This window comes from Drosophila albomicans, chromosome 3 (genome assembly GCF_009650485.2).
Source record: "Drosophila albomicans strain 15112-1751.03 chromosome 3, ASM965048v2, whole genome shotgun sequence".
Classification (NCBI taxonomy): domain Eukaryota; kingdom Metazoa; phylum Arthropoda; class Insecta; order Diptera; family Drosophilidae; genus Drosophila; species Drosophila albomicans.
Genome location: NC_047629.2, coordinates 32,145,798 through 32,170,777, shown reverse-complemented (window position 1 = coordinate 32,170,777; position 24,980 = coordinate 32,145,798). Strand labels below are relative to the sequence as shown.

Here is a 24,980-nt window from a genome sequence, read left to right as displayed (position 1 = left end):
GATGAATAGATCTTCTATATTTGTGCTTTGTTTGCCTGTAAGCAAAAGCGAAAAGTGTTCTGAGCGAACAAAATGAATTGCCAAATTATGAATATAACGTTGAGTATATTTTATAAAAATATATTTGATTATATATTTTATTTTTTATTTATATACATAGTTTTATTATCGCAACAAAACATCTTATATTACAAAAAAAAAAAAACAAGTGTACCGCTCACGCATGAGGTAACCACAAACAATATTAATAAAATTTAAAATTGGACCCACGCGTAAAGGACTTAACAAAGAAATGTTCCCTTATTTCATAATTTATTAATTTTTGTTTAAAAACTAATATTTACGATTTGTTATGTGCCTTCAAGTTTCTATAACATCTATAGATTTATGTACTTGCTATAAATTGCAATATAGATAATGAACTTCTTGATAACGGATATTCAGGGGGAAGAACTTTTAATACCATTTTGAATTGGCAATTTAACTGCTTGCATCCGCATAAGACTGCTTGTGTTGAAAAGCAGTGCATAATTCAATGACGGCCGGCTTTCAGCTTTTGCACCAATGAATATGCATGAAAGCTCTTTATTATCATGAAAACCAATAAACAAATATAAATAAAATTAATTGGAGTAGTAATAACTCCTATAGACTAAACTGCTTCAGATTTATGGCATTAAAAGTAATATCGCACATAATCGTTGTATAACTTCTATGTGGTAGGTGATTAGTCATCAAGTAAGGACTCTATTAAAATACCAGTGGTGATAAAAGTGATTTAGAATCAACCACCAGAGGTAACTACGCTCGCATATTTCTTCTTGAAGTAAATACTTCAACATTGAAGATTCGCTTTTTATAGACCCTGAAAATCCGACTCCTGAGACCCAAAATATGGCTGCAGATATTGTCTTGGCTGTTGCCGATGTGGCACTTGATAATGATTCGCTCCCCAGCATTGACGCCTCGGATTGTGGCTGTGATGGGGTATCAATCGGATCGGATACGTGTTGCTGCTAGTTTTATGTGGTTTTTTATGGAATGATTGTATTAATAATCTGATAGTCTAAGTAACTTGAGCGCGTACAGCACAAGAAAGTATTTCACATTCAACCCAAATATGTATGTGTTCAAAAGAAAGCTTCTGTTTACTAATAAAGTAAGAAAAAGTGAAAAATATTCTGAATGAAAAATTGTCATTTTCAAATAACGCATTTGAATTAGATTTCTTGTTATTGTACTCAAATTTAATTTTATTATTGTAACAAAACATAAACTGTTAAAGAAAAAACAGAATGAGTGTGAGGACAATATTAATAAAATTAGCGACACACGTAAAGGACTTAAGTTGAACACATGGAGCCTATATTTTTTTGTTAATAATTATAATATTTTGTTTTGGTATTGCCAATGCTTATAACTGATGAATTGCTTATAACTGATAACTTTAAACACTATTTTAAATTGGCAATTTCACTGCTTGCATTCGCATAACACTGCTTGCGCAAACAAGCAGTGCATCATTCAATGAGAACTCCTTGTCGTCTCTCATTTACTTTTTCTCTCTACTTTTCCTAGGTGAAAGAAATTCTCACAATTCTTTCCTCATGCACATGACGCATTTTTATGCCCTTTTTTATGTTTGTAATATTTTTTTGTGTCTTCTCAATGGAAACATTAAAAAGTCTGGGATTTTCAAGGTGAAAGCGGACATTTCGTAGTACTCAAAATTCTCAAATAAATCAGAACCATCAGCCAATGTTTTATTAACTTTTGTAGCAATTTGCAATTTTGTTTTTTTTTTTTTCAAATTTCTTTCCTAAAAATTCTTTTAAACCGGTATGACGAATTCAGGCTATTTGCTGAATTCTTTGTATTCAAAATGTGATCAGTTGCTTTTGATAAGTCGCGCTAAGCGGTTGTGTTCGATAAATCTGTTAACACTTTCCAATTATGGAACCTATATCGCTATGTTTTTTGGTTCTTTTATTATTTTGGCTCTTAATATTCCTTGTATATCGTTGTGCAGCTTGTGGTGACGACTGTGAAACCCAAGAAACACCACAACTCAAAAGTAAATAAATATAATTTGAAATCTATTTTGTTCTAAAAAAACCAGTTTGTCGCTGATCTCACAAAATGAACAATAATGGCGTGCAAATTCTGTATTAAAGTGCAAGTGTCGAGAAGTGAAAGAGAAGACTCCACGATGCCGTAGATATACATACATATTTGAAATTTCAAACTCCTTATTGGAGTGTTTCCATTGAAGATCGTCATTATACTTCCAGAAACGGACACTGCTCTGACAGTTTTGGAGCTAGCTGCCGATGTTATGAATACTTCCAACAATGATTCCTATGAAGCCGAAGCTGATTTTGCGGTGTCTGTCATAGAAGTGGCAGCCGAAGTTATCACAGCTTCATCGGATTGTGGCTGTGATGGTGCATCGATGGGTTCCAATTGCTTTTAGCTCTGAGAATCAAATCAAAACATAATAATTTAAATTGAATCATTTTGTAAACACTCTCGAATACTTGCCAATACTTTAACGTATGTAAACAGAAGACTGATTAAGTTTTATTTTTTAATTTGGATATAGGGTGAATCGTTTTACATTCATCTCAAATAATGAATTAATGAAAATTTTAGTCTTAATAAATATGCTCAGCAAAAGTGATTATAATGGAATTATCATGTGTTGAACACGTGTGCTATAAACAATAAAAGCTATTCATATATTTTATTAAAATAGTTGTCAAAAACATTTCAGCTATGTTTTGTAGGCTGACTGATATCTTTTTTGTGCAGCTCAATTTAAAGAATTCATATTGAAACTTGTTTTCGAATATGTAGAAATTTATTCTCAATAAAGGTTTTCAGTATGATTTTTATTCATTTTAATACGCAAATTTGCGGAGCTAATTTTGTATTGTTTTCACAATTTGCTTAAATTTTTTCGTGACTTAAAAGTGCATTGTAAATTCGATGAATTTTGTTTAAAAATATTTAGTCGTTAAATTTACTTAAATTATTTGTTTTAAGCAAATTTAACGACTCTTAATAGTCTCAGACGTTATTAGAACATTTTGAATTAATCAAAGGTTTTTTTACTTTACATACTTTTAAGTTAATAACAATTTTTGTATTTGAAATTTGTAATTAGCTTAAATTATACTCAACAATTCCTTAATTATTTATGTACATATAAAACATTTTAAATAAAATAAATTATATCATTATTATAATTGATGAATTTAGATGTTATATTATTATATATAACATTTGTGTAATATAAAGTTATAAGTTAATCTTAAGTATGCATCGCTTGAAAGAATTATTAGAATTATTATTATTAACAATGCTTTGAAAAGCAGATACAGAAAGTGTTAGAATTATTATTATTATTACTAATTCTGTGAAAAGCAGTTAAACAAGTTATTTTCTAAGCTTCTAACTCTGTAGTAACAAAGTTTGAATGACTTCTGAGTATTTGCTATTTTGTTCTCTCTCTCTCTAAGATGCTGCACAAATTAGCATTGTAAATGCATTGAGATTAACTTGGGATCGTTATGACTAACTGATCTATTTGGATTTTCCCTTGTTGACTCGAATTGCAATTTGAGATTGCAACAGTTGTGTTTGTTTGCTCGTGCTGAGCTAACGTGGTGAAAAGAATTCGTTTGATTTAAAGCGCAGTTTTAGCATGTACCTCGAAATCTTTGAGGCTGCATTTAGCATAGTCATGCTTATTTTTCTTTTAGCGCACATGGTTTGGTGTATTTTCTGTTGTTATCAGTGTGCAAAATCGAAGGAGCAGCAATATATTGATGATGGCGGTGGACATGGTAATTAATATATTTTTATATAATATTTAAAGTCATTGTTGAATGCCGAAGTCGTAGATATAATAAAATTGCCATTCAAATCTGTTGTCTGAGCTAAAAACAAGTAGTTGAACTGTGATTTTAGATATTTCAATATCTGTAGGATACTGGAGGCTTGTTAGAGATTATTTGTGATATTCTTATGTTATTCAATAAATGTATTTGTATATTGACTAACATGATTCATTCTCATGGGATTTTCACTCTGTTAATTACAGTATTGCGTTTTTCGTGTTGGGTTTAAAATGTTTTACTTAATTAGATTCGCTGTGTATCTAAAAGTTCTCTACAATCCCGATTCCTATAGCGATGGACATTGCTTTTTACTTGTTTATTTTGCCACGTTTAGTTATTATCGTCAATATTTTGTTGTCGATTGTTACTTTATAATTTGTATTAGTTTACGAGTGACATCATAAACTACTTTGTTATACAAACTATCAATTCAGTAATAATTCATATTCATGCAGTGAAGAGATAAGTTTTTATAGAATGATTTGCATGCCGTACTTTGCATCTTCAATTGATTTCCATTGAAAATTGAAAACATTTTTACAGCAATTCGCACTGGTTTGAGTGTGATGCGATTGGTTCGCGCCATGCGTGGAAACTCCGATGGAGATGCGGTTTAGGATTCTGGAAGCTGCATTATAAGACCTCCATCGATTCTACAAAAATGTTTTCTCTTCTCGCTTCGCTTAACAATGAGTTTCAATACTTCATATATTCAAGTTCCCTTAGAAGTCAAAATATAGACCAATGGAGGTCCGTGGCTACGAATTAATATTAACAAAGACAAGAAATTTACACGACAATATAAAATATAATATTTTGACATTTTTTTAATGCTATTTTTAAGCATTGTTTGCAAATTATTATTAATAATTTGATGACTGTGCCAAAGCTCTCTTTTAAAAGAGCTAAGACGAATTTTTGTTTTTAATCGAAGTCTTAACTAAAAAATTGACAAACATTTTTGATAAATGAAATATTCCAAAGCAAATTGTGTAATTATAAATTATTTTACAATTTGCCCATAAAACAGTACAAAAATATTATCCACCAAAGATCTCTTTCAATATAATTGCTAATATTATACTTAACTCACAAAAAAAATGGCAATACTATTAAACTAAAAATACTTAAATGTATAAGAAATATTAAACATAAATGATTTGAATATTTGATGTTAAAATTATGAATGCTTTTAATCAACTTTTGTGCTTTGTCTATGACGCGTTAAATGTGCTTTTATAGTGAAAGCGTCATTCAAATAATTTATTATATGCATATATGTATATTCATATATATAGTACTTATATATGAGGTCATGTCTGCCCTGATAATAATTATTTTTAGTTAGACATCAAACACAATTTAATGCAAAATACAGATAGTAACAGGAAAGTGAGGTTCACTATTTTTCTATACTCTTTAATATCAAAGTTCACTTAATTTAAAGTAAGAGAAAATGGTTTACCAAAAAACAACAACTAGTTTTATAAAAAATTTCATGTGAAATTTTTTGAGCACAACGCAAAAGATTTTATTTTAAGGCACTCGTTAAAACTGTCTAATTTATTTGAATATGCTGCATTTGTTTTGTCACTTTCGTTCTACGAAAATAAACATTGCAAATTAACTGGGAAAACCGGTTTGATCAGATACAAATTATTTAGACATAGCTTATTCAGATTCTTTTCACACCAAATGCGATCTAGTACTGAATTTAGTCAGTTTCATTTGCAAGCTTGAATTTGACGAACGTGTTTGATTTTTATTTTGTACAATGGAACCGGCAACGATTTACATTATAGTTGGCAGCATATTGTCTGTTATTAGTTTCATTCTCATTTTTTGTTGTTGTTATTTTTGTAGAAAAAAGGCCAGAGAGGAAAATATTGGCAGTAAATATTTTTATATATATTTCTTTTCAAAATAAATCGCGTCTGATCTCAATACTTAAATGGACAATAACAGTGTAATCTACTGTCGAAAAATGTGAATCCAAGAGAAACCAAAGAATTAATTAACCATTATGTGCCGTAGATATATGTTGATATTGAAACTCCTTTTTGGAGTATTTGCATTAATAATTTTACAATTATTCCAGATATCGAAACTGGCGTATTCTTTCTGGAGTTTATAGGCGTTTTACTAAAGATTTCGAAATCTTAGAATACTTATATAAAAGGCCTTTTTCGATGATCACAAACAAATTAGTTTAAATGTCGTGTCTTAAAATTAAAGTCAGAAAGATAGATTTACACCAACTGTTTGGTACACTCAATTAATTCCACTTAAAATATACAACATTACCTCATTGAATTACAAAAACAATAGAAGACTGATAAACTTGTTTATCTATATTATGATGGAAAAATAATAATTTACAAACCTCAGTATATGCCTTAGTTCTAGTATTTTAAGAAAATTAATTCTCAGGAATTATTTACCATGTTGTTACTGTTATAAATAAAAAATGTATGTTGAATCTATGTTAGAGTTTAACAATTGTTTAACAACTTATTGCTGATATGTTTGTATTATATAAACAATTAAATGTGTTCGCTGTGTAATTAATTGAAATCAATTACATTTAAATATATGTTCAACAATAATCAAATGTAAATGCGCTGAAGTAGTACTTTATATAGTACATACACTTACATATATATGTATATGTATATACCAAATCCGATATGAGGTCGTGCCTGCTCTGATAATATTTCTGTTTAGCTAGAAAACTACCACAATTTAATGCGAAATACAGATGGCAACAGAAAGCTGAATTTACTACTTTTCTATACTATTAAATATCAAAGTTCACTTAAGTTTATTAAGAGAAAAAAAGTTATATAAAATTCCATATGCAATTTTTGAGAACAACGCAAAAGAATTTCTTTGAATATGCTGCATTTTGTTGTTGTTACGAAATTAAAATTGCAAATTAACTTGGAAAACCAGTTTCATCAGCTACGAATTAATTTGGGATAGCTTATTTCATTTCTATTCTGTTCGGTTCAGAATTAAATTTTGTTAGTTGCATTTGCAAGCCTGAATTTGACGAACGTGTTCGATTTTTAATTTGTACAATGGATCTTTCAACGAACTCCATTATTTTTATAGTTGGCGGCTCAGCGGCTGTTATTATTTTTATTCTCATTTGTTGTCGCTATTGTTGCGGCGACAAGACCAGAGAGGAAAATATGAGCAGTAAATAATTTTATATATTTTTAAATAAGTCACGGCTGATCTCAATGAATTCAATGAAACAATGAATTAATGTGGAATAATATTGTGAACTACTATCGTAAAGTGTGAATCAAAGTGAATTACAGAATTAATTCCTTCATGATACTAAAACTCCTTTTGGGAGATTTTTCATTAATAGTTTAACAATTATTGCAGATATCGAAACTGGCGTATCCTGTATGGAATGTATAACCGATTTAGTAAAGGCGGATTCTTAGAATACTTTTGAAAAATTACCTATTCGATGTTGTTAAACAAATTAATTTAAATGTCGGTTATTTCAAGTTTAAAGTCAGAAAGATAGCTATAACTATAAACTTTGGTGCACTCAATTACTGCCACATAAAATATACAACACTACTTTAACGAATAACAAAAACAATAGAAGACTGATAAACTTGTTTATCTATACTATAATGAAAGGAAACAAACCTCAATATATGCCTAAAAAAACTAGTATTTAAGAAGAAAGAATGCACTATTTACACAATAGAACTCTCAGGAATTATTTACAATGTTTACAACGCTGTCTACTGTTACAAATGAAAAATCAATGTTGAATCTATGTTAGAGTTTAACAACTTATTGTATTGTTAATATTCTTATATTATATAAACAAATAAATGTGTTCACTATGTAATTGATTCAAATGAATTTCATTTAAATATGTGATGACAAAGTTTATTGTTATACCTTCGGAATAGTTTAGTATTTCTTTTTGGTATTTCATTTGGTATATCTTTAGAATAATATCGCACTATTTACCCACTTGACTGTGACTTTCTTTGTTGTTAATTTTGAAATGCAGGCATTTCATAGAACTTTTAAAATTATTTATTATTATTATTATTATACTACAATATTTTCTTTTACTTATTGTTGACATGGTACATAAAAATTCAATTTTTTATCATTTTTATGTACTTTGATTTTCTTATCATTATGATTTACGTACTTTATGGTTTATTATTTCATTTTATTGTATTTTGATAATGATTCTTCGATTTTTTTTACGATGAGGGTTTGTTTGCATAATACTTGAAGTGCACTCCGCAACTAAGCAAATGTTTGCTTAACAATTGCCGCTGTGCAGTGAATAATACTTTTCATTCATGCACAATAAAAGGCAGGTATTACTGATTAAAGCACTCTAATCGGTTCTTTTGTGTGAGTGTTCGGCTGTCGGTGACAAGGCTTCAAGACGAAGCGACTTCAAGTGACAGTCTCAGGCCATAGAATTGTATAATATATTGCAGCTGAAAAGTGTGCTATAGTTTTTTTTTCTCTCTTTATGCAGGAGACGACAGCAACAGGTCCTTGTGCAACTGTTATTCACATTTCTTGAGCAATTCAGGTTGTAAATGCCATTTGCCGTTGCGAAAGAATCATTTGCAATTGTGATTTCGTTGTGAACTGAACGGATGATGAATTTTCATTAAGTGTTTTCTTCGCAATGGATTTTCTGGCATTTCTGCCACTGGTCTTGCTCCTCGTGATTATCATCTTTATTGCGGCCACCATTCATTTCATTCGCTGTTGCTTTGTGGTGAAAATGTATGCAGAGCTTTTTCGACAGGCCAGTAAGTGTTGTTGTTGTTGATTGTTGATTGCATTGAATTTCTAGTATTAATTATTAATAAAGGCGATTGCTTGACTGATTAGCTTCCCGTATGTTTGAGTCTGTGATTCAACATTTTATTTATTTTACGCTTACACAATTATAATTAAAATTTCCAGTAATTCTTTAAGATTTCCCCCTCTATGTTACAACTTTCCGCTGACGCATTGCTCTCTGGGTTATATGGGTTTTTTCTGTTGCGAACATTCTTATGTGTAGCGCTCTAAGCTTTAGTGTAGTATTTTGCTCTCAGTTTCTGTTCTCGCGTCGCGATATTCAAACGTGTTTTCAGTGCTTTGTCCGCACAATGCATACGCCTATCAAATTGTACGATCAAGGCAACTTTCCGAATATTCATGATGCCTGGGGTAATCTGCATCCGACGGCTTCTAATGACTTCTTTGATTCATTTCCGCGTGATAATGGCGATCGATTTTTTTGTGCATTCGCCTTATTTGTGTTTGCCATCATTGTTGGTGCTTGCTGCTTGAATTGTTGCTGCCTCTGCTACAAGCGTCGCCAGCTGAGGAAACAACAGATGAGCGGGCATAGCTTTTGCAATTGTAAATATATTTTTGTGCATGCTTTATTTATTTTTAATCAATCAAATCATTACTAAATTATGCTTGATGATATGTGGGTATTTGTAGTTGGTACCGAAAAGCATTGGGATCATTGTAGTCGTTACCCGTAGGGTGAAAGGGTATTATAACTTTGCGCCTCTATGAAATTAATGTATGTAACAGGGAGAGACATCATCGACCCTATAAAGTATATATAGTTCGGCTGTCTTGGTTGCTTTAGCTGACAATCTGGTATATTTTGCACTCTATGGTATATTTTGCATGATATGGTATTTTTTTAAAATTGTTTTACTATACAATTATACCAAATATATCCTTTAACATATTTTTACAGTATTAATCAGACATATTTTAAAATGAATACCGTAATGTTTTATTTTTATTGAAAACAAGTAGCGGGTATCTCGCAGTCGTGCACACTCGACTATAGTTTTCTTACTAATCGAAATGTTTTATTTCAATAAAGTCATTCAAAACTGGATGCGATTGATTGTCTGATTAGCATTTGTGAATCGACTTATTTTATTTTATTTTATTTTATTATTTTTCAATTAGAATTTGTAATCATTATTCAAGATTTCCCCCTCTGCAACTTGCTGCTGACACGTTGCGCTAAGTTGTCTGAGTTTTTCCCGTTTCGATCAGTGTTTGTGCTATGAGCTAAGCTCAATTGCATTTTGCAATCAGTTGCTGTTGTCGCGTCGCAATAATCAAACGTGTTTTTTAAGTGATTTGCTCGCAAAATGCAAAGGCCCTTCGATCAAGTTCCGGTTTACGATGAAGGGGATTTTTTCAAAAAATTTCAACATAAAAAGAATTCTGATCCTTTCGATGAATTCTTTAGTGTATTCGCTGTTTTTGTGATGGTCTTCATTTTTTGTGTATGCTGCTTGAATATTTGCTGCGTCTGCTTTAAGCGTCGGCAGAAGAGAGAGCAGAGCTGTTGTGATTGTAACTATATTTTGTGCATACATTATTTATATATAATCTAATTATTGAGAAATGTATATTATCTTCTGTGAATCCACTCATATAGCTTGTAAGATTTTATATTATTATTTTGTAATTAGAATTTTCATCCGTTCTTTAAGATTTCCCCCTCTGTTATTTATGTTGCAATACAACATGTTGTCTTTTCATGTTGCGATCATACTTGGTGCAATGAGCCAAGCTTTGTCGCATTTTGCTTTCAGTTGTTGTTGTCGCGTCGAGTTGTTCAAACGTGTTCTTAATACGCATATAACGTGTTGACTTGAAACTGACGCAAATCTTGAATTTGGTGTACGCTAAATTTTGTTCAATTTTGGATGAATTCTTGGAAAAAGTGGTGACTAAATTCAATTTGAATTGATTGTGAAATTTGTGAAGGTTCTTTCTGAGATGGGAAATGCTTTAGATGGCGTAACTCTTTGCTGTAATTGCCTGGAATATTGTTGCAGTATTGCAGAATGTTGTGGTGACTCGACTCCAGCGCGAACCACTACTGGAAGAACCATTGCAACTAATAGAGAGCGGAGAGGTAAATGAGTAATTGTTTAGTTCGATGTTTGAGCTCAAATACGCAGCGAGTTTGAGTCAATTGAAATGTTCGATCAAGCCAAGTTTGCTCTTTTCTATACAAAGCGGATATGTTGAAAGAAAGCCAATTTTGTATCATTCATATAATTTACATACTATTTGTTGTTTTGCTTGATGAATCTTTTTTATGGAATGTATCTATTTTTGTAGCATTCTTTTGCGAGCATCGTCTCAAACGTTGCCACCGAAAAATATGCAACACATTGTGATCTGTATTATTATAAATTCTAAGTTTTTTATTTTTACAAAGTCATTCAAGACGCTGCCCTCATAAATAAATATGTAGCCTCAGTTGTTGGGCTCATACTGATTATTTACACCATACATTCTATAAGTAACTCCGATAATTCGAATGAACTTCAAGTCTGTTTTATTCTTTTACATTCATTGTTCTGTCTTGGAAGTGCAAAATACGAACTGAATAATGCTTGATACTAGACATGCCGGTCTCTACTTCATATTTTATGTTATTATAATAGCTGTCATCGTGCGTTATGGTTGCAAGTGTTGTTACGAAAGAAATAGTTATGATTACGATTATTTTGCAAATGGCCAATGTAATTCGGATATTCAAATGTTTGATGAAAGAAGTGAGTACAATAATTCTTGAGAATAAAAAGCACAGAGTGCTTGCTCACACACCAGCATAAGTTGGACTTTGCCTTCAAGTGATCAAACATGTTTGAGTGCACATGTTCGCTGTTGAACTGAAGCTTTAATATCGCTCAAACCATGTGTGTTGTTCATGCTCAATGATTGAGAACACAGTTTAGGTAGGCGATGTTGTATTTGAAAGAGAATAGACAACCATAAACTGGAAAAACACCTTTTTGTTTAAATGATAACGAAAACAAACTACATAAATTGATCGCACTAATTTCGTAAAAGTGCAGTTAAAACAAATGCATTTGGTAATTTAATAGCTTAGCTTCATAATTGAGAGAGTAATTAGTAATTACTCCAAATATACTTAATGTCAACGCCCAAGTTTTAAAGCTTTTGCTGATTTTAAAGTATACTTGAGTGTTGTGTTTAAATGCGAAACTAAAGCAAATATTGAATTCAGTCTATGTTGAATTTTGTCCAGTTTCGGAATAATATTTTAAATTGATTTGTAATAAATATTGATAGTTCGATGGAAGATATAGTGGACGTTTGTATTCTTTGCTGCCATAGCTTCGAACTTTGTTGTTTGAGTCTGTTTGAGACTTGTGAAGACAGAGAGCCAAATTAACACGTTAATATAGCTAATCAATCAAAAGTTGTGCGTGTTGTTTAATCCCAAATATGCAACGATCGCTTTATTTCGATTTAAGCCTTCAACATGAACGCAACAGTATTTGAATTCGAATTTTGGTCATTTATGACCAACCGAATGCATCTTGATAAGCTAAGGTTAACATATGAATTTCTTTTATTGATAATACTTTGTGGCCTGGCTGTGCTCTATGCGTGGCTTTTGAAGGAAGAAGATAAGAATATAAAAACGCAGAGAAAACTGCGAGAAGTGAAAGTGAAATTATAAACTCGTTAATAGTTCTATAAAATATTTACTTAAACTTTATAATGTGTGCAATTGATAAAAGTGCAGAACTCTTTATTCATTTATAATTGAGATGTTCCCTAGCAACATCAGAGAAACGTAAGTGAAAGATAAGAAAGTACTAAAATTAAGTGTACATAGCTATTGAAAGAGAATGTGATCTTTGTGCTTTAACTGAAATAAGGAGCAATTTTAATGTTATTAATTTTATGAATTTAAAGTTTAAAATTGGGACTCGGTATGTATTGACTTTGATAACCATCTGATAGTATTTAGTTTAGTCGCAATTGTTGGGAAACTTTTCTAGTCTTTTCTAGTTCAAGGTCGACTGGGCCTAATGATAAACAAACTATGTTTTTTTTTTTTCTTTATAATTTGGTGTTTGTTTTTAGTACGTTTCTAGTTCATCGGGATTAGCTGTATAGTATTTGTATACCCTTATTTCAAGTTCATTAGTGAGTCATCCGTTTCCCTAATACGAGGTGCAAACCCGCAGCGACTTATTTTTATTCGTATGGAATAAATGTATTTTTGGTATTTCTAATAATAATTACTATAAGGTCAGTTTTATCGATATGTCACTCACAAAACTTACAAATCTTTGTTACAATGATTTATTGTTAGCTGGTATCAAAATTTTTCTGTCACATTTCAATAAACAAGTAAGAAAGTTACAGTCGAGTGTGCTCGACTGTGAGATACCCGCTAACCACTTTTAATAAAGGCAAAATATTGCGGTATCAAAATATACCGAAAATACTTAAAAAATACTGAAAATATACCAAATGGTATGTTTGGTATATCGATATAGTACACCATTCAAAATATGCCATTGACGGCACAATCTACCAGATTGTCGGCCAAAGCAACTAAGACCCCTAGTAAGTAGGCGTTTTGCCCATACAAAAGTATTTCTTTAATAACTTCCACAATTTTTATCTGATCGCAACCAAATTTTCAGGAATCATAACTACTATAACTACTATACCCATAGGGTAGAAGGGTATTATAACTTTGTGCCGACAGGAAATTTATGTAACAAGTAGAACGAGGCATCTCCGACCCTATAAAGTATATATATTCTTGATCAGCGTCAAGAGCCGAGACGATCTAGCCATGTCCGTCTGTCCGTATTTTTTCGACAGCCTTTGTTATGTTTGCACGCAGATCAAGTTTGTTTAAAATTTTTGCCACGCCCACTCCTGCCCCGCAAATCAAAAAAATCTAATAACACACGTAATTTTAAAGCTAGAGCTGCGAATTTTGGCATATACAATAATAACAGCAGTTGTTATTCCTGAAAATTTGGTTGCGATATGATAAAAATTGTGGAAGTTATTAAAGAAATACTTTTGTTTTTTGACCATCTGGTACATTGTGCCGTCTATGGTGTATTTTGAATGGTGTACTATATCGATATACCAAACATACCATATGGTATATTTTTTTAGTATTTTTAGTATTTTCGGTATATTTTGAAAATTATACCGCAATATTTTGTTTTTATTAAAAATGGGTAGCGGGTATCTCACAGTCGAGAACACTCGACTGTAACTTTATTACTTGTTTTAGTATGTTTGCGGTAAATTATTTTGGTACATTTTATCAGACTGTTGCTGACACATTGCTCTGAGTATATGATTTTTTCCCGTATCGATCAGTATTTGTGTTATGAGTTGGAATAAGTCTAAGTCAATTAATATGTTCGATTAAGCATAGTTTGTGAGTTTTCTAGTTTGCGGATATGTTGAAAGAAAACCAACTGAGTCAGATCTTTTGTAAAAGTAAATATATTTGCTTTACTTATTTCTTATTTAGTAAGTACTAAGTCACGTTTCATTCATATAATTCACATACTATTTGTTGTTTTACTTGATGCAATTTTTATATAGAATGTGATCTTCATTGTGAAATCTAAGTCATTTATTTTGATGACGCTGTCCCCATTAATAAATACATATCGTGATTATTTATACCATACATTTAATAAGTAATTCCGATAATTCAAGTGAAATCCAAGTTCGAATATTTAGATGTTTGATGAAAGAAGTGAGTACAATAATTCTTCAGAGGAAAAAGCAGAGAGTGCTTGCTCAAATACCCGCATAAGTTGGACTTTGCCTTCAAGTGATCAAACATGTTTGAGTTCGCTGTTGAACTCCAGCTTGAATATCGCTCAAACCATCTGTGTTGTTCATGCTCAATGATTGAGAACACAGTTTAGGTAGGCGATATTGTATTTGAAAGAGAATAGGAAAACATAAACATGATAACGAATACAAACTACATAAATTGATCGCCCTAATTTCGTAAAAGTGCAGTTAAAACAAATGCCTTTGGTAATTTATTAGCTTAGCTTCTTAATTGAGAGAGTAATTAGTAATTACTCCAAATAAACTTAATGTCAACGCCCAAGTTTTAAAGCTTTTGTTGATTTTAAAGTGTACTTGAGTTTATTGCTTAAATGCGAAGCTACAGCAAATGTTGACTTTAGTCTATGTTGAGTTTTGTCCAGTTTCGGATGAATATTTTAAATTAATTTGTAATAAATATTTATAGTTCGATGAGTGATCCAGTGGACACTTGTATTCTTTGCTGCCGTTGCTTAGAACTTTGTTGCGGTATTCTATATTGTTTGAGTCTGTTTGAGACTGAAGAAGACAGAGAGCAAAGAGGTAAATGAGTTATTATTAATAATCAATCAAATCAATCAAAAAGTTGTGCGTGCTGTTTAATCTCAAATATGCAACGAGTTCGATTTAAGCCTTCAACATGATCGCAACAATTCCAATTTTGGTCATCTCGATAATCTAAGGTTAACATATGAATTTCCTTCATTGGTAATACTTTGTGGCCTGGCTGTGCTCTATGCGTGGCTTTTGAACAAACAAGATAAGAATAAAAAAACGCAGAGGCAACTGTGAGAGGTGAAAGTGAAATCATAAACTCGTAATTTGTCTATACTCTTATTTCAAGTTTTTATTAATCTTCATATCAGTGAGTCATCCGTTTCCCTTATACGGGATGCAAACCCGCAGCGACTTATTTCCATTCGTATGGAATTTTGTAACAGCTCTTTGAAAAATGTATGTTTGTTTTTGCTAATAATAAATATAAGAAGGTCAGCTTTATCGACGTCACTCACGAAGCCTAACAAATCTTTGTTACAGTGTTGTTCCTGTATCCTCAATGATTGATTGTTAGCTGGTATCTAAACTTTTCTGTCTATAAAGTATATATATATATTCTTGGTCGGCGATATGTCCGCCTGTTATTAATATACTAAATATAGCATTTCGTATATTTTTAGTATTTTTGCGGTACATTATTTTAGTACATTTTACTGCACTGTTTTGCTTTTATCGAAAATGGGTAGCGGGTATCTCACAGTTTGAATTTTTAATCATTATTTAAGATTTCCCCCTCTGCAACTTGTTGCTGATATTTTTCCAATTGCATTTTGCATTTAGTTGCTGTTGCCGCGCGGCAATAATCAAACGTGATTTTAATGATTTGCTTGCAAAATGCAAACGTATAACGATTAGGTTCCGGCTTACAATAAGGAGGTTCTACATAAGAGAGTTCATAATCCCTTCGATAAATTTTTATGGGATTCGTCTGTTTAGTGTTTGTTTTAATTTTTTGTGTTTTTGTTTTTTGCTTTGCATGATGCAAGTTTTGTATGGAATGAATTTATTTTTGTAGCATTCTTTTGCGAGCATCGACACAAACGTTGCCACCGAAAAATATGCAACACTTTGTGTTCTGTATTATTATTAAATTTGTATTGTCTATTTTAACAAAGTCATTCAACACGGTGCCACCATAAATAAATATGTAGCCACAGTTGATGTGCTCCTACTGATTATTTATACCATACATTCTATAAGTAACTCCGATAACTTCGAATGAACTTCAAGTCTGATTTATTCTTTTGCATTTATTGTTCTGTCTTGGAAGTGCAAAATACGAGCTGAATAATGCTTGATACTAGACATACCGGTCTTTATTTCATATTTAATGTTATTATAATTGCTGTCATCGTGCGTGACGGTTTAACGGTTGGTACGAAAGAAATAACTATTGATTATGGATCAGATATTGAAATTTGTGATGGAAGAAGTGAGTACAATAGTTCTTCAGAGGAAAAAGCTCAGTGAGCTTGTTGAAACACCCGCATAACTTGGACTTGGCCTTCAAACGATCAAACACGTTCGATCACGCGTGTTTGCTGATGAACTCATGCTTGAATATAGTTCAAGTCAGGCAGAACTTAGGGAGAATTTACGCAATGCCAGCGCCCAAATGTTTGAAAACTTTTATCAGATTTCTTGGTATACTTACAAAAATAAAATAAATGTTAAGTGTTGAAATAAAAAACTGTACCAAATATTGACTTTATTCTGCGTTAAGCTTGGTACAGTTTCGGATGAAGGATGCCTACACACACACATTATAAACTTGATGCTCTCTCGAATAGTCGAAAATCTCTCTCGTGATGTTAGCTATGCTCTTTGTTACTCTTTCATCTCTGTTCTTCCGAATACATAATTTTGAGCAACGCAGTCAGTCTTAATCGATAAGCAAATTAAAGCAGACGCTTGAATTGCAAAAAAAGGCATTTCACAACACGTGTTGGTTGTTCAATTATTTTCCTCTCACATAAATATTAATAGTGCGATGAGTCATCCGAGTACATGTGAAACTATACTTCTTTGCTGCCGTTGCTTGGAGCTTTGTTGCATTTTTATAAATTGTTTGAGATGGTGTGAGACTGAAGAATACAGAGAGCAAAGAGGTAAATGAGTTAGTATTAACACGTTAATATAGCTAATCAATCAAAAGTTGTGCGTGCTGTTTAATCCCAAAAATGCAACGATCGATTTAATTCGATTTATGCCTTCAACATGAACGCAACAGTCTTTGAATTCGAATTTTGGTCATTTATGACAGACCGAATGCATCTTGATAATCTGAGGTTAACATATGAATTTCTTTCATTGGTAATACTTTGTGGTCTGGCTGTGCTCTATGCGTGGCTTTTGAACGAAGAAGATAAGAATATAAAAACGCAGAGAAAACTGCGAGAAGTGAAAGTGAAATCATAAACTCGTTAATAGTTCTATACATTTTTACTTGAACTTTATAATGTGTGCTATTGATAAAAGTGCAGGCCACTTGATGAATTTATAATTGAGTTGTTCCCTAGCAACATCAGAACAACGTAAGTGAAAGATAAGAAAAGTACTTTATTTAAGTTTGTAAGAGAATACGATCCTTGTGCTTTAGATAAGGTGCAACTTAAATGCCATTCATTTTATGAATTTAAAGTGTGAAATTGAGACCTATTATGTATTTACTCTGATAACAATTCGATAGTTTATGGTGAGCAAACAAAGTGTTTGGTTTTAGTGGCAATTGTTGTGAAACTTTTCTAGTTCAAGGTCGATTAGGCCAAATGATAAACAAACTATGTTTTTGTTATTGGCGTTTGTTTTTAGTATGTTTCTAGTTTATCGTGATCAGCTGTATAGTTTGTTTACACCTTTATCTCAAGTTTTGATTAACTCTCAGATTAGTGAGTGATTCGTTACCCTTATTATACGAGGTGCCAAACCAACACAACTCAGACTATATTCTCTATTTTCTACACTTTTATTTTTGGTTGTTTTTTGTTATTTCTTTGTATTACAATTAAGTGCGTTTTGGTACTAAGTGACCATTAAGTTAAAGTATAGCAAATCGATAGAAGGAGTTATATTATTCCTAATTTCAATTTGCAGTTAATGTTTATCGTAAATTGACCGATTGACGCGTACATTAGTCCGTCAAGTTTCGTATTACCTCAATATTGAATTTCTGGTATTCAAGTTGAACAGAGTTTAGTTTTTGTTGAGCTGCCTGAAAATGCCAAACTCTACTCTGCCGCAAGATCCAATTTCGGAGTACAGTTACAATCCTCAACTGATGTTGCTGATGTATATACTAAAGCTGATCCTGAGAGTGTTCAGCTATGGCCTGATCTTTGGCACAATCAGTTATGCTCTGCATTATAGGCGACAGCAGCGACGAGTCGAAACTTTGGAAGATCTGAGTGAGTTGTGTTGTGCCTAAAATTAGGTGTGAAAGCTCTATCAACTTGATTTGTTTGGCTTGGCTTTTGTCTTATCTTTATGATTCTACAGATTGCCCTTTTCAATTGTTGCAAATTCATGGCATGACTTGTGCAATTGTTGTAATCTTTTTGAATTAGTCGTAGTTTGTGCATTTTGTTGGCTTTAGTCGTTGCGCGTATGTTGAGTTGTTCGTTACACTTTCTTTACGCGATTCGAAGACTTTCATTAAATATCAATGGATAATTCCGGCATGTTATGGATATTATTTTTCACATTTTCCGTCTTCTTTCTGACGTCGATGGCAGTATTTCTCACACGTGGTCGCAATCGACGTGCGGACTTAATGAAGGGTGCAGGTCTGTCCAACTTCTCTGAATCATTGCAATTTCTTATGTATCTAATCAGTAAATGACGATAAGAGTTTGATAAGCGCGATAAATATGTGTATACGCCCCTATATATATTTCATATACAATTTCCCTACTATTTATATCTTTCTACATATGTAATGCCTTATCTTCTCCATTGAGTATTTTGTGCGAATTTTTTGTTAAACCTAGTCTCAGTTTATTTCGTCTTTAGTACTAGCTTGCATCTAACAAAATGAAGAATGAACGGACTAAGTAATATATCCTTATTAAACTGTTCATACTTACAATTATACTTTTCTTTCTCATTTTGCGCAAATTGATTAAACGCCGAAATCAAAATCGAAATCGAAATCGACCTGAATATGGTAAATAATTGAATAGTTATCATTTTCTTCGGGGAAATCCACAATTAATTGACAACTCAATTTACTTGGGGTAACTTTTCATCAACATTCAGTTCACTTTGTGCCCTTAGAGAGTAAACGTTACGTGTGCATTATTTGACTTACAATGGAAGTGTTTCTTATCTGGCTGTGTTGTGTTAGTGCGATATTCTTATTTAATTGTGCGTTGTGTTGTGTTGGATTTCACATGGAAGCAAAACAACAGGCAAAGTCTGCAGCAGGCAGTGGTAAAATTTTTTTTTTCAATTAACCTACGTTGACGTGTGTCAAAGGCGCATTTTACCCAAACAATTAACCAAATCTAAATTCTGAGACAACATTATGTTGTCAGTAGTTGATTGTCCCAAATTAATAATTCATTAAGTTGTGTTCACACATCGGCAACTGCTGACAAAACTTTGGAAACTAACAATTCAACAAATTCATGTTGTTGTTTACTTACTTTGTCTATTAAGCGAATACGAGTTGATTAAATATGCAAAAAAAAAGTGCTGTTGGAAATACAACAAAAAATATTTATTCATAAAAACAAATGCGTGGATTGTTTCAAGTATTGGATAAAAAGTTCAATAAATTTAAAAATATATTTTTGTCGATAAATAGTGCATAAAAAATCTTGAGTCAAGTATTATTTTCTTTACCTATTATATCGATTGTATTTAATCCAAATTCGACTAAAAGAACTTTGCAAATACGTAAAGTATTCATATAATAATGTTAATAAATATTATCTGTATGATTTAAGTTCAAGGCAATTTAAATGAGCTGTACTTTTTTCTCTGTACATTGTCTTCTCGCAACTGCTTTGAGGAAATAACTTTTATTTCTTGTTGTTTTTAGGTTTTACAAGTGTCCGCTTGTTTTCAAGAGTATTTGCTATTTAATAAGCGGGAAACTCTTGATAAAACAGAAAATAAAGAATGACACTATGCACGTAGTAGAGAGCGTATTTCGCTTATCAGGCAATACTTCCATACACACCCGATAATTGTGATGATTAGACTTGGCTCTGAGTGTCCTCAGCAGACAGTTTGCATTGTCATCTCAAAGGCAGCTGATTGTCGCTGTAGATTGTGAAATTCGCTAGTTTATAATGGCGGCAGGACTAGTTATTGGTTTATCCCTGGGATTTATGCTATTCGTGATTATCACAACGGTTGTGTATTTAATACGACGCGCAAAAGCTAAACGCGATTTGGGCTATGTAATAAATGATCATGGTAAAATTATGTGAAATAATAGCGTGTGATTGAATTATATTTTAATTAGTCATGATTTTTGATTAATAGAAAAACCCCGTTTGTATTTTTAGATTTATATTTCCAATTTCTGGCAAGTCATTGGAAAGCCAAGAGATAAAATTGTGTCCATATATTTAAATTGTGGATTTTTGATAATATATATATTAGCGATCATACATATTTTAGATTAGAGATGTTATATCGTTTAATAGCTTGTGATTCAGTTGTATTTTAATTAGAAGTGATTCTAGATTAAATCTCGTAGATTGTAGTTTTGTATTTTATTTTTGTAGCCACACATCAGAAACAGAAGAGATAAAAGTGTGACCATATATTTTAAATTAGGGATTTTTGATGATACTGATATCCTTTCATATCACCATTTGAGGTTTAACAAAGTACCATGAAATTAATCAAATTTGTATTCATTTTGTAATTGCAGCTCCCGTTGTGGTTACATCGGCCACACACACCGCGCCTGGCGGTTATCCAGTGACAACGGTGCCAGCTAGAACCTACCAGACGACTACATATGCAACGACGCCTTATCCCGCCCAGACCACAGGGTAAGTTTTGACTCTTCAATATATCATGAGTGTGTGTTAATCTCCCTCCTCTCTCTCTCCCCTGTCTCTTTCGCTTTATAGGCCCAACCTCACAGTGCAGATGCCAATGCCGATGCCAACAGCACATTCACCAATGCCTGGGTAAGTTTAATTGATATTAGCCACAATTCAAAAGCAACTACTTACCGCTTTGCCTTATGTCAATTTACAGCGTGCAACAACCACAGGGCCCACCTTATCCACCTGTGCAGCAATATCCTGGCGCCAGTGCGGCAAACATGAATCCGCCATCCTACGATGCGGCGATGGCCAATTCGAGTCCCTCCGTTGCGGCTCCCGGCTATGAGAAGCAAATGCCTTACAATCCCAACTATTAAATCGATTGATCTGTACCTCAATATATGCCTCATTTCATCCAACATTTCCATCAAGTATTGATGTCTCACAACAAAACTTTTTCAACGAAACAAAGAATGAGAAACAAACAAACAAACAAAACCATCTAAACTAAGTGCTTCAAAGTTGCCCACAATTTATTAATATAGACGAATGCGATATGTGTTGCAGGCAACAAAAAAAACCAAAAAGATGAGCCATACATTGTTATCTGGAAAAAAGTGTAACATTTTGCTTTATTCATTAATTCACACATATTTGTGATGTAAATATGCTAAGAGTGACTTATTTTTTAATTTATATTATGAACATAAGAACAAAATATGAAATTGAACTGTTAATAAACGCGTTTGAATTGTCGCAAATTATGTTATTTTAGGCATAATGTTGTGAAGAATTCAACCAAACTAAAACGAATTATACAATTTGAAATTTTTATTGGAAAAATATATAAAAGAGTTGAAAATGGATGGATGACTCCTTTAATGATAGTTTCTAAATGATTGAACTAATGATTGAAACTGCATTTTTTTTATGCTCCTTAATAATAAATACTATTGTACAAACAACTTTTAAATGAAAAAATATGAGTTGAAATAGTAGAGAAATCTAAAAATATACATGGAATGTGTTAGTCATATTTAAAGCAGGCGATAACAATAATCTTCTACAGAAAATTTATTTTTAAAGAGAACAAGTAAGAATGCTACTCATATTTAATAAAAGTAAAACAGTGTGGTAATATAGTTAAAGTATACTAAATTAATTTACTAAAACTTTTATGAGGTAATTCGATTTACTTATTTATTCAAAATATACCATAGAGTACAAAATATACCAAATTGTCAATCAAAGCAGTTAGGACCCGACAGCTGCTTCCGTTTTTTGCCATATGACAGTTTTGATTTTTATCAGTCAGATTTTTATCTTATCGCAAATAAATTTTGAGGATTCTTCAATACTATACTTCAATATTATTTTATGTAACCAAATTCGCTAGTTTTGGATATATGTATATTTTTGATGTTGTGAGATGGAAACTAAAAAGAATTAAAATTAGAAATAAGAGAATACACTGTTCTGTTATTAGTAAATAGTTGAGCAATGTTGAAAGTGAGATGCTGCCAACTGTAGCCAATTGATTAACACCTATTTTAGCCATGCTGATGCCAAGCTAATCAACTGCATTAAGCTATAGCTATGGCTTTAGTCTTCTCTTCCTTCACATACAAAGCAGACTTGTTTTCAAAATGCAACTGATGCTGTTGCTCTTGTTGCTCGTGGCAATCGTGAGTTGTGTGCAGGGAGAACAAAATTGTTCACATTGTACGCCCTGCGATTACAAATACTGTGCCGAGGGAATGTTACCCGTGGGCTGTATCAAACCAACAGTAAGTCTTGGTATTAACTTTAAATCAAATCAATAGAATAATATGATTACATCACTAGGGTTTCTCGGATAAATGTGGCTCATCTGAACATATCTTTGTGCCAGTGGATAGCCAACTTCGTGAGGAAATACTTTTCGATGTGAATATGGTGCGCGCTCGCTTGGCAAGTGGCTTGTTCAATTCATCGACTGGTGCTCGCATGCCGACCATGATGTGGGACCCAGAGTTGGCACATGCAGCCAAGGTGCTGATCCAAGAGTGTGATCACAGCAAAATTTGTTCAAATTCTGCAAAATACAACTATGTGGCGACCGTGGAGATAAGCGGCGGTGTTTGTAATTCACAAAGTATATCTGAAGATTTCCTTCACATCATATTGCCTGAATGGTTAAATGATGTAAATGGTTGTAACATGAATATCCGGGAAGGGGTTACTCGCAAAGAAATGGAGTAAGTTGGTTTTTGATCCATCATTGTGCATAATTAACTATATATTTATTTTTTAAGCTCTTGTGTGGGACACTATATACCACTCATCCAGGACAGAGGCAATCGAATGGGTTGCGCTATGCGTCTTGATGTTGCTGCTGAACCTGTGCCCGATGGAAATGAATTTGCTAACAATCGGCTTGTTGTTATCTGCAATCTATCCCGTGCCCATGTCAATGATATGCCACACTACGAAGTGAGCTTGGTGCCTGGCCAGGAATGTGAAACCGGACGACATCCGTTCTTTGAGTTCCTATGCGATGTGAATGAGGATATCGATCCCAACTATGTGGAACCCTTTGGGGCAAGAGTCATTAAGAGTGAATAAATAATGAAAATTGATTATTAAACATGGCATGACCGAGTCGATATTTGTTATTGATATTCATCGGGGGAAACTAATCGATTTGTATGCCAACTCTATAAGAGAGTGTGTATCGAAGATAGAGCTGGGCAAACGCAATGTTGAGCACTAACTGGCTGCTGGCTGTTGTCGGGCAGCTCTGCCTTTGGCTAAGAATATACGCCTTTGACTACTGTGATCCTGTGCTCTGTCCGGGACCCGAGAAGCACATAGCATGCAACAATTTTGGCGTAAGTTAGAGCAGGATGTTTTACTGTTCTATATGAATATATCTGATTCACAGGAGTTGGCGGAGAGTTGCAGTGCGGATGCGCATGTGGTGCGCATAACGCCAGAGCGACGTTTGCTGATTCTCAATGCATTGAACGATTATCGGGATCGCATTGCACGCGGCGATCTGTTGGGCTTTAAGCCTGCTTTACGCATGGCCACGCTGCAATGGGATCCGGAATTGGCCAGCTTTGCTGAGCTGAATGTGAAGCGCTGTGCGCTGGTCAACGATCATTGTCGCAACAGCGAACAGTTTCGCAATGTGGCACAAGTGGTGGCCGAAGGCGGTTGGCAGAGTGCACCGAGTGACAACAGCGATGAGCCACTGGAATATCATACAGAGGAAGAGGTTCTCAATGCCACGCTGGAGCAAATGTTTGCCGAGTACAAGGAGTGCAGCATGCGTGACATTATTGCGTACAGTCCGCCCATCAATAGGTAAGAGAATGCCAACATTGAGTCCCGACTTCTGAGAATGTCTCTCAAAAAGAATTCTACACATTCGCATTAGCAAGTGCATTGCATACTTCACCCAACTGGTTCGGGATAGCACCACCCACGTTGGCTGCGGCATCCTGCGGCAGACGCACAACACCACCAACAATGCCGGACAATGGTTGCTCGGGACACGTCAGTACATGACTTGCAACTTTGTGCGGGGCAACGATGTGAATGCCCCAGTTTATCTTAGCGGCGATAGACCGGCGATTGAATGCCGCACGGGACGCAATCCGGCATTCGTCAATCTGTGCTCCATCAACGAGATCTACGACAACACTGCTCTGTCCGGATTTAGTTTCTATTAATTCGCTGATAATGACGAAATATTATACTTAATAACTATATCAAATAAAATCAAACCAATTGAATTATATTTATTAATGTTTGCAGTGTGGAATTATGGTTA

The 24,980-nt window shown here is 33.2% G+C and overlaps 4 protein-coding genes across 18 annotated transcripts in view; all 4 read left to right on the top strand.

Annotated features, from left to right (window-relative positions):
* Positions 1-21,976, top strand: part of LOC117567022 (uncharacterized) — a 29,404-nt gene extending 7,428 nt beyond the window's left edge. For 3 of the 14 annotated variants that reach the window (XM_034246721.2, XM_034246722.2, XM_034246715.2), the window contains 3 exons: positions 21,040-21,163; positions 21,245-21,304; positions 21,375-21,976. In XM_034246721.2, coding sequence (XP_034102612.1) covers positions 21,040-21,163; positions 21,245-21,304; positions 21,375-21,540 — 350 coding nt within the window. In that variant the 3' untranslated portion in view covers positions 21,541-21,976. Of the gene's footprint in view, positions 1-3,694; positions 3,849-8,580; positions 8,723-9,051; positions 9,324-10,048; positions 10,296-10,709; positions 10,864-15,013; positions 15,141-16,430; positions 16,588-17,130; positions 17,264-18,801; positions 18,938-19,528; positions 19,584-20,424; positions 20,577-21,039; positions 21,164-21,244; positions 21,305-21,374 lie in introns of those variants that run through there. The other 11 variants (XM_034246711.2, XM_034246717.2, XM_034246709.2 and 8 more) reach the window with 11 other exon arrangements.
* LOC127565601 (uncharacterized) lies at positions 1,880-2,945 on the top strand. The gene is made up of 2 exons (XM_052004903.1): positions 1,880-2,074; positions 2,292-2,945. The coding sequence occupies exons 1-2, from the start codon at positions 1,954-1,956 to the stop codon at positions 2,471-2,473; spliced, it is 303 nt and encodes a 100-aa protein (XP_051860863.1). The 5' UTR covers positions 1,880-1,953; the 3' UTR covers positions 2,474-2,945.
* A 788-nt stretch (positions 21,977-22,764) lies between the features above and the next one.
* Positions 22,765-23,789, top strand: LOC117567021 (tabinhibitin 3). Its single transcript, XM_034246708.2, has 3 exons — positions 22,765-22,950; positions 23,009-23,400; positions 23,458-23,789. Exons 1-3 carry the CDS (start codon positions 22,810-22,812, stop codon positions 23,765-23,767), a joined length of 843 nt encoding a protein of 280 aa, XP_034102599.1. The 5' UTR covers positions 22,765-22,809; the 3' UTR covers positions 23,768-23,789.
* An 83-nt stretch (positions 23,790-23,872) lies between these two features.
* On the top strand, positions 23,873-24,947 carry LOC117567019 (antigen 5 like allergen Cul n 1). Of its 2 annotated transcripts, none has more exons than XM_034246707.2 (3): positions 23,873-24,033; positions 24,087-24,511; positions 24,585-24,947. In XM_034246707.2, exons 1-3 carry the CDS (start codon positions 23,902-23,904, stop codon positions 24,877-24,879), a joined length of 852 nt encoding a protein of 283 aa, XP_034102598.1. In that variant the 5' UTR covers positions 23,873-23,901; the 3' UTR covers positions 24,880-24,947. The 2 variants fall into 2 exon arrangements, with proteins under 2 accessions (XP_034102598.1, XP_034102597.1); XM_034246706.2 differs by having other exon boundaries at positions 24,564-24,947.
* The last annotated feature ends 33 nt before the right edge of the window (positions 24,948-24,980 follow it).

Bases quoted from the DNA above. Each gene is read 5' to 3' on its own strand.
- LOC127565601 (XM_052004903.1), top strand. From the start codon at position 1,954: ATGGAACCTATATCGCTATGTTTTTTGGTTCTTTTATTATTTTGGCTC. The intron at 2,075-2,291 runs GTAAATAAATAT...TTATACTTCCAG, and splicing joins AGAAACACCACAACTCAAAA to AAACGGACACTGCTCTGACA.
- LOC117567021 (XM_034246708.2), top strand. From the start codon at position 22,810: ATGCAACTGATGCTGTTGCTCTTGTTGCTCGTGGCAATCGTGAGTTGT. The intron at 22,951-23,008 runs GTAAGTCTTGGT...TTACATCACTAG, and splicing joins TGGGCTGTATCAAACCAACA to GGTTTCTCGGATAAATGTGG. The intron at 23,401-23,457 runs GTAAGTTGGTTT...TTATTTTTTAAG, and splicing joins GTTACTCGCAAAGAAATGGA to CTCTTGTGTGGGACACTATA.
- LOC117567019 (XM_034246706.2), top strand. From the start codon at position 23,902: ATGTTGAGCACTAACTGGCTGCTGGCTGTTGTCGGGCAGCTCTGCCTT. The intron at 24,034-24,086 runs GTAAGTTAGAGC...TCTGATTCACAG, and splicing joins TAGCATGCAACAATTTTGGC to GAGTTGGCGGAGAGTTGCAG. The intron at 24,512-24,563 runs GTAAGAGAATGC...TCTCTCAAAAAG, and splicing joins TACAGTCCGCCCATCAATAG to AATTCTACACATTCGCATTA.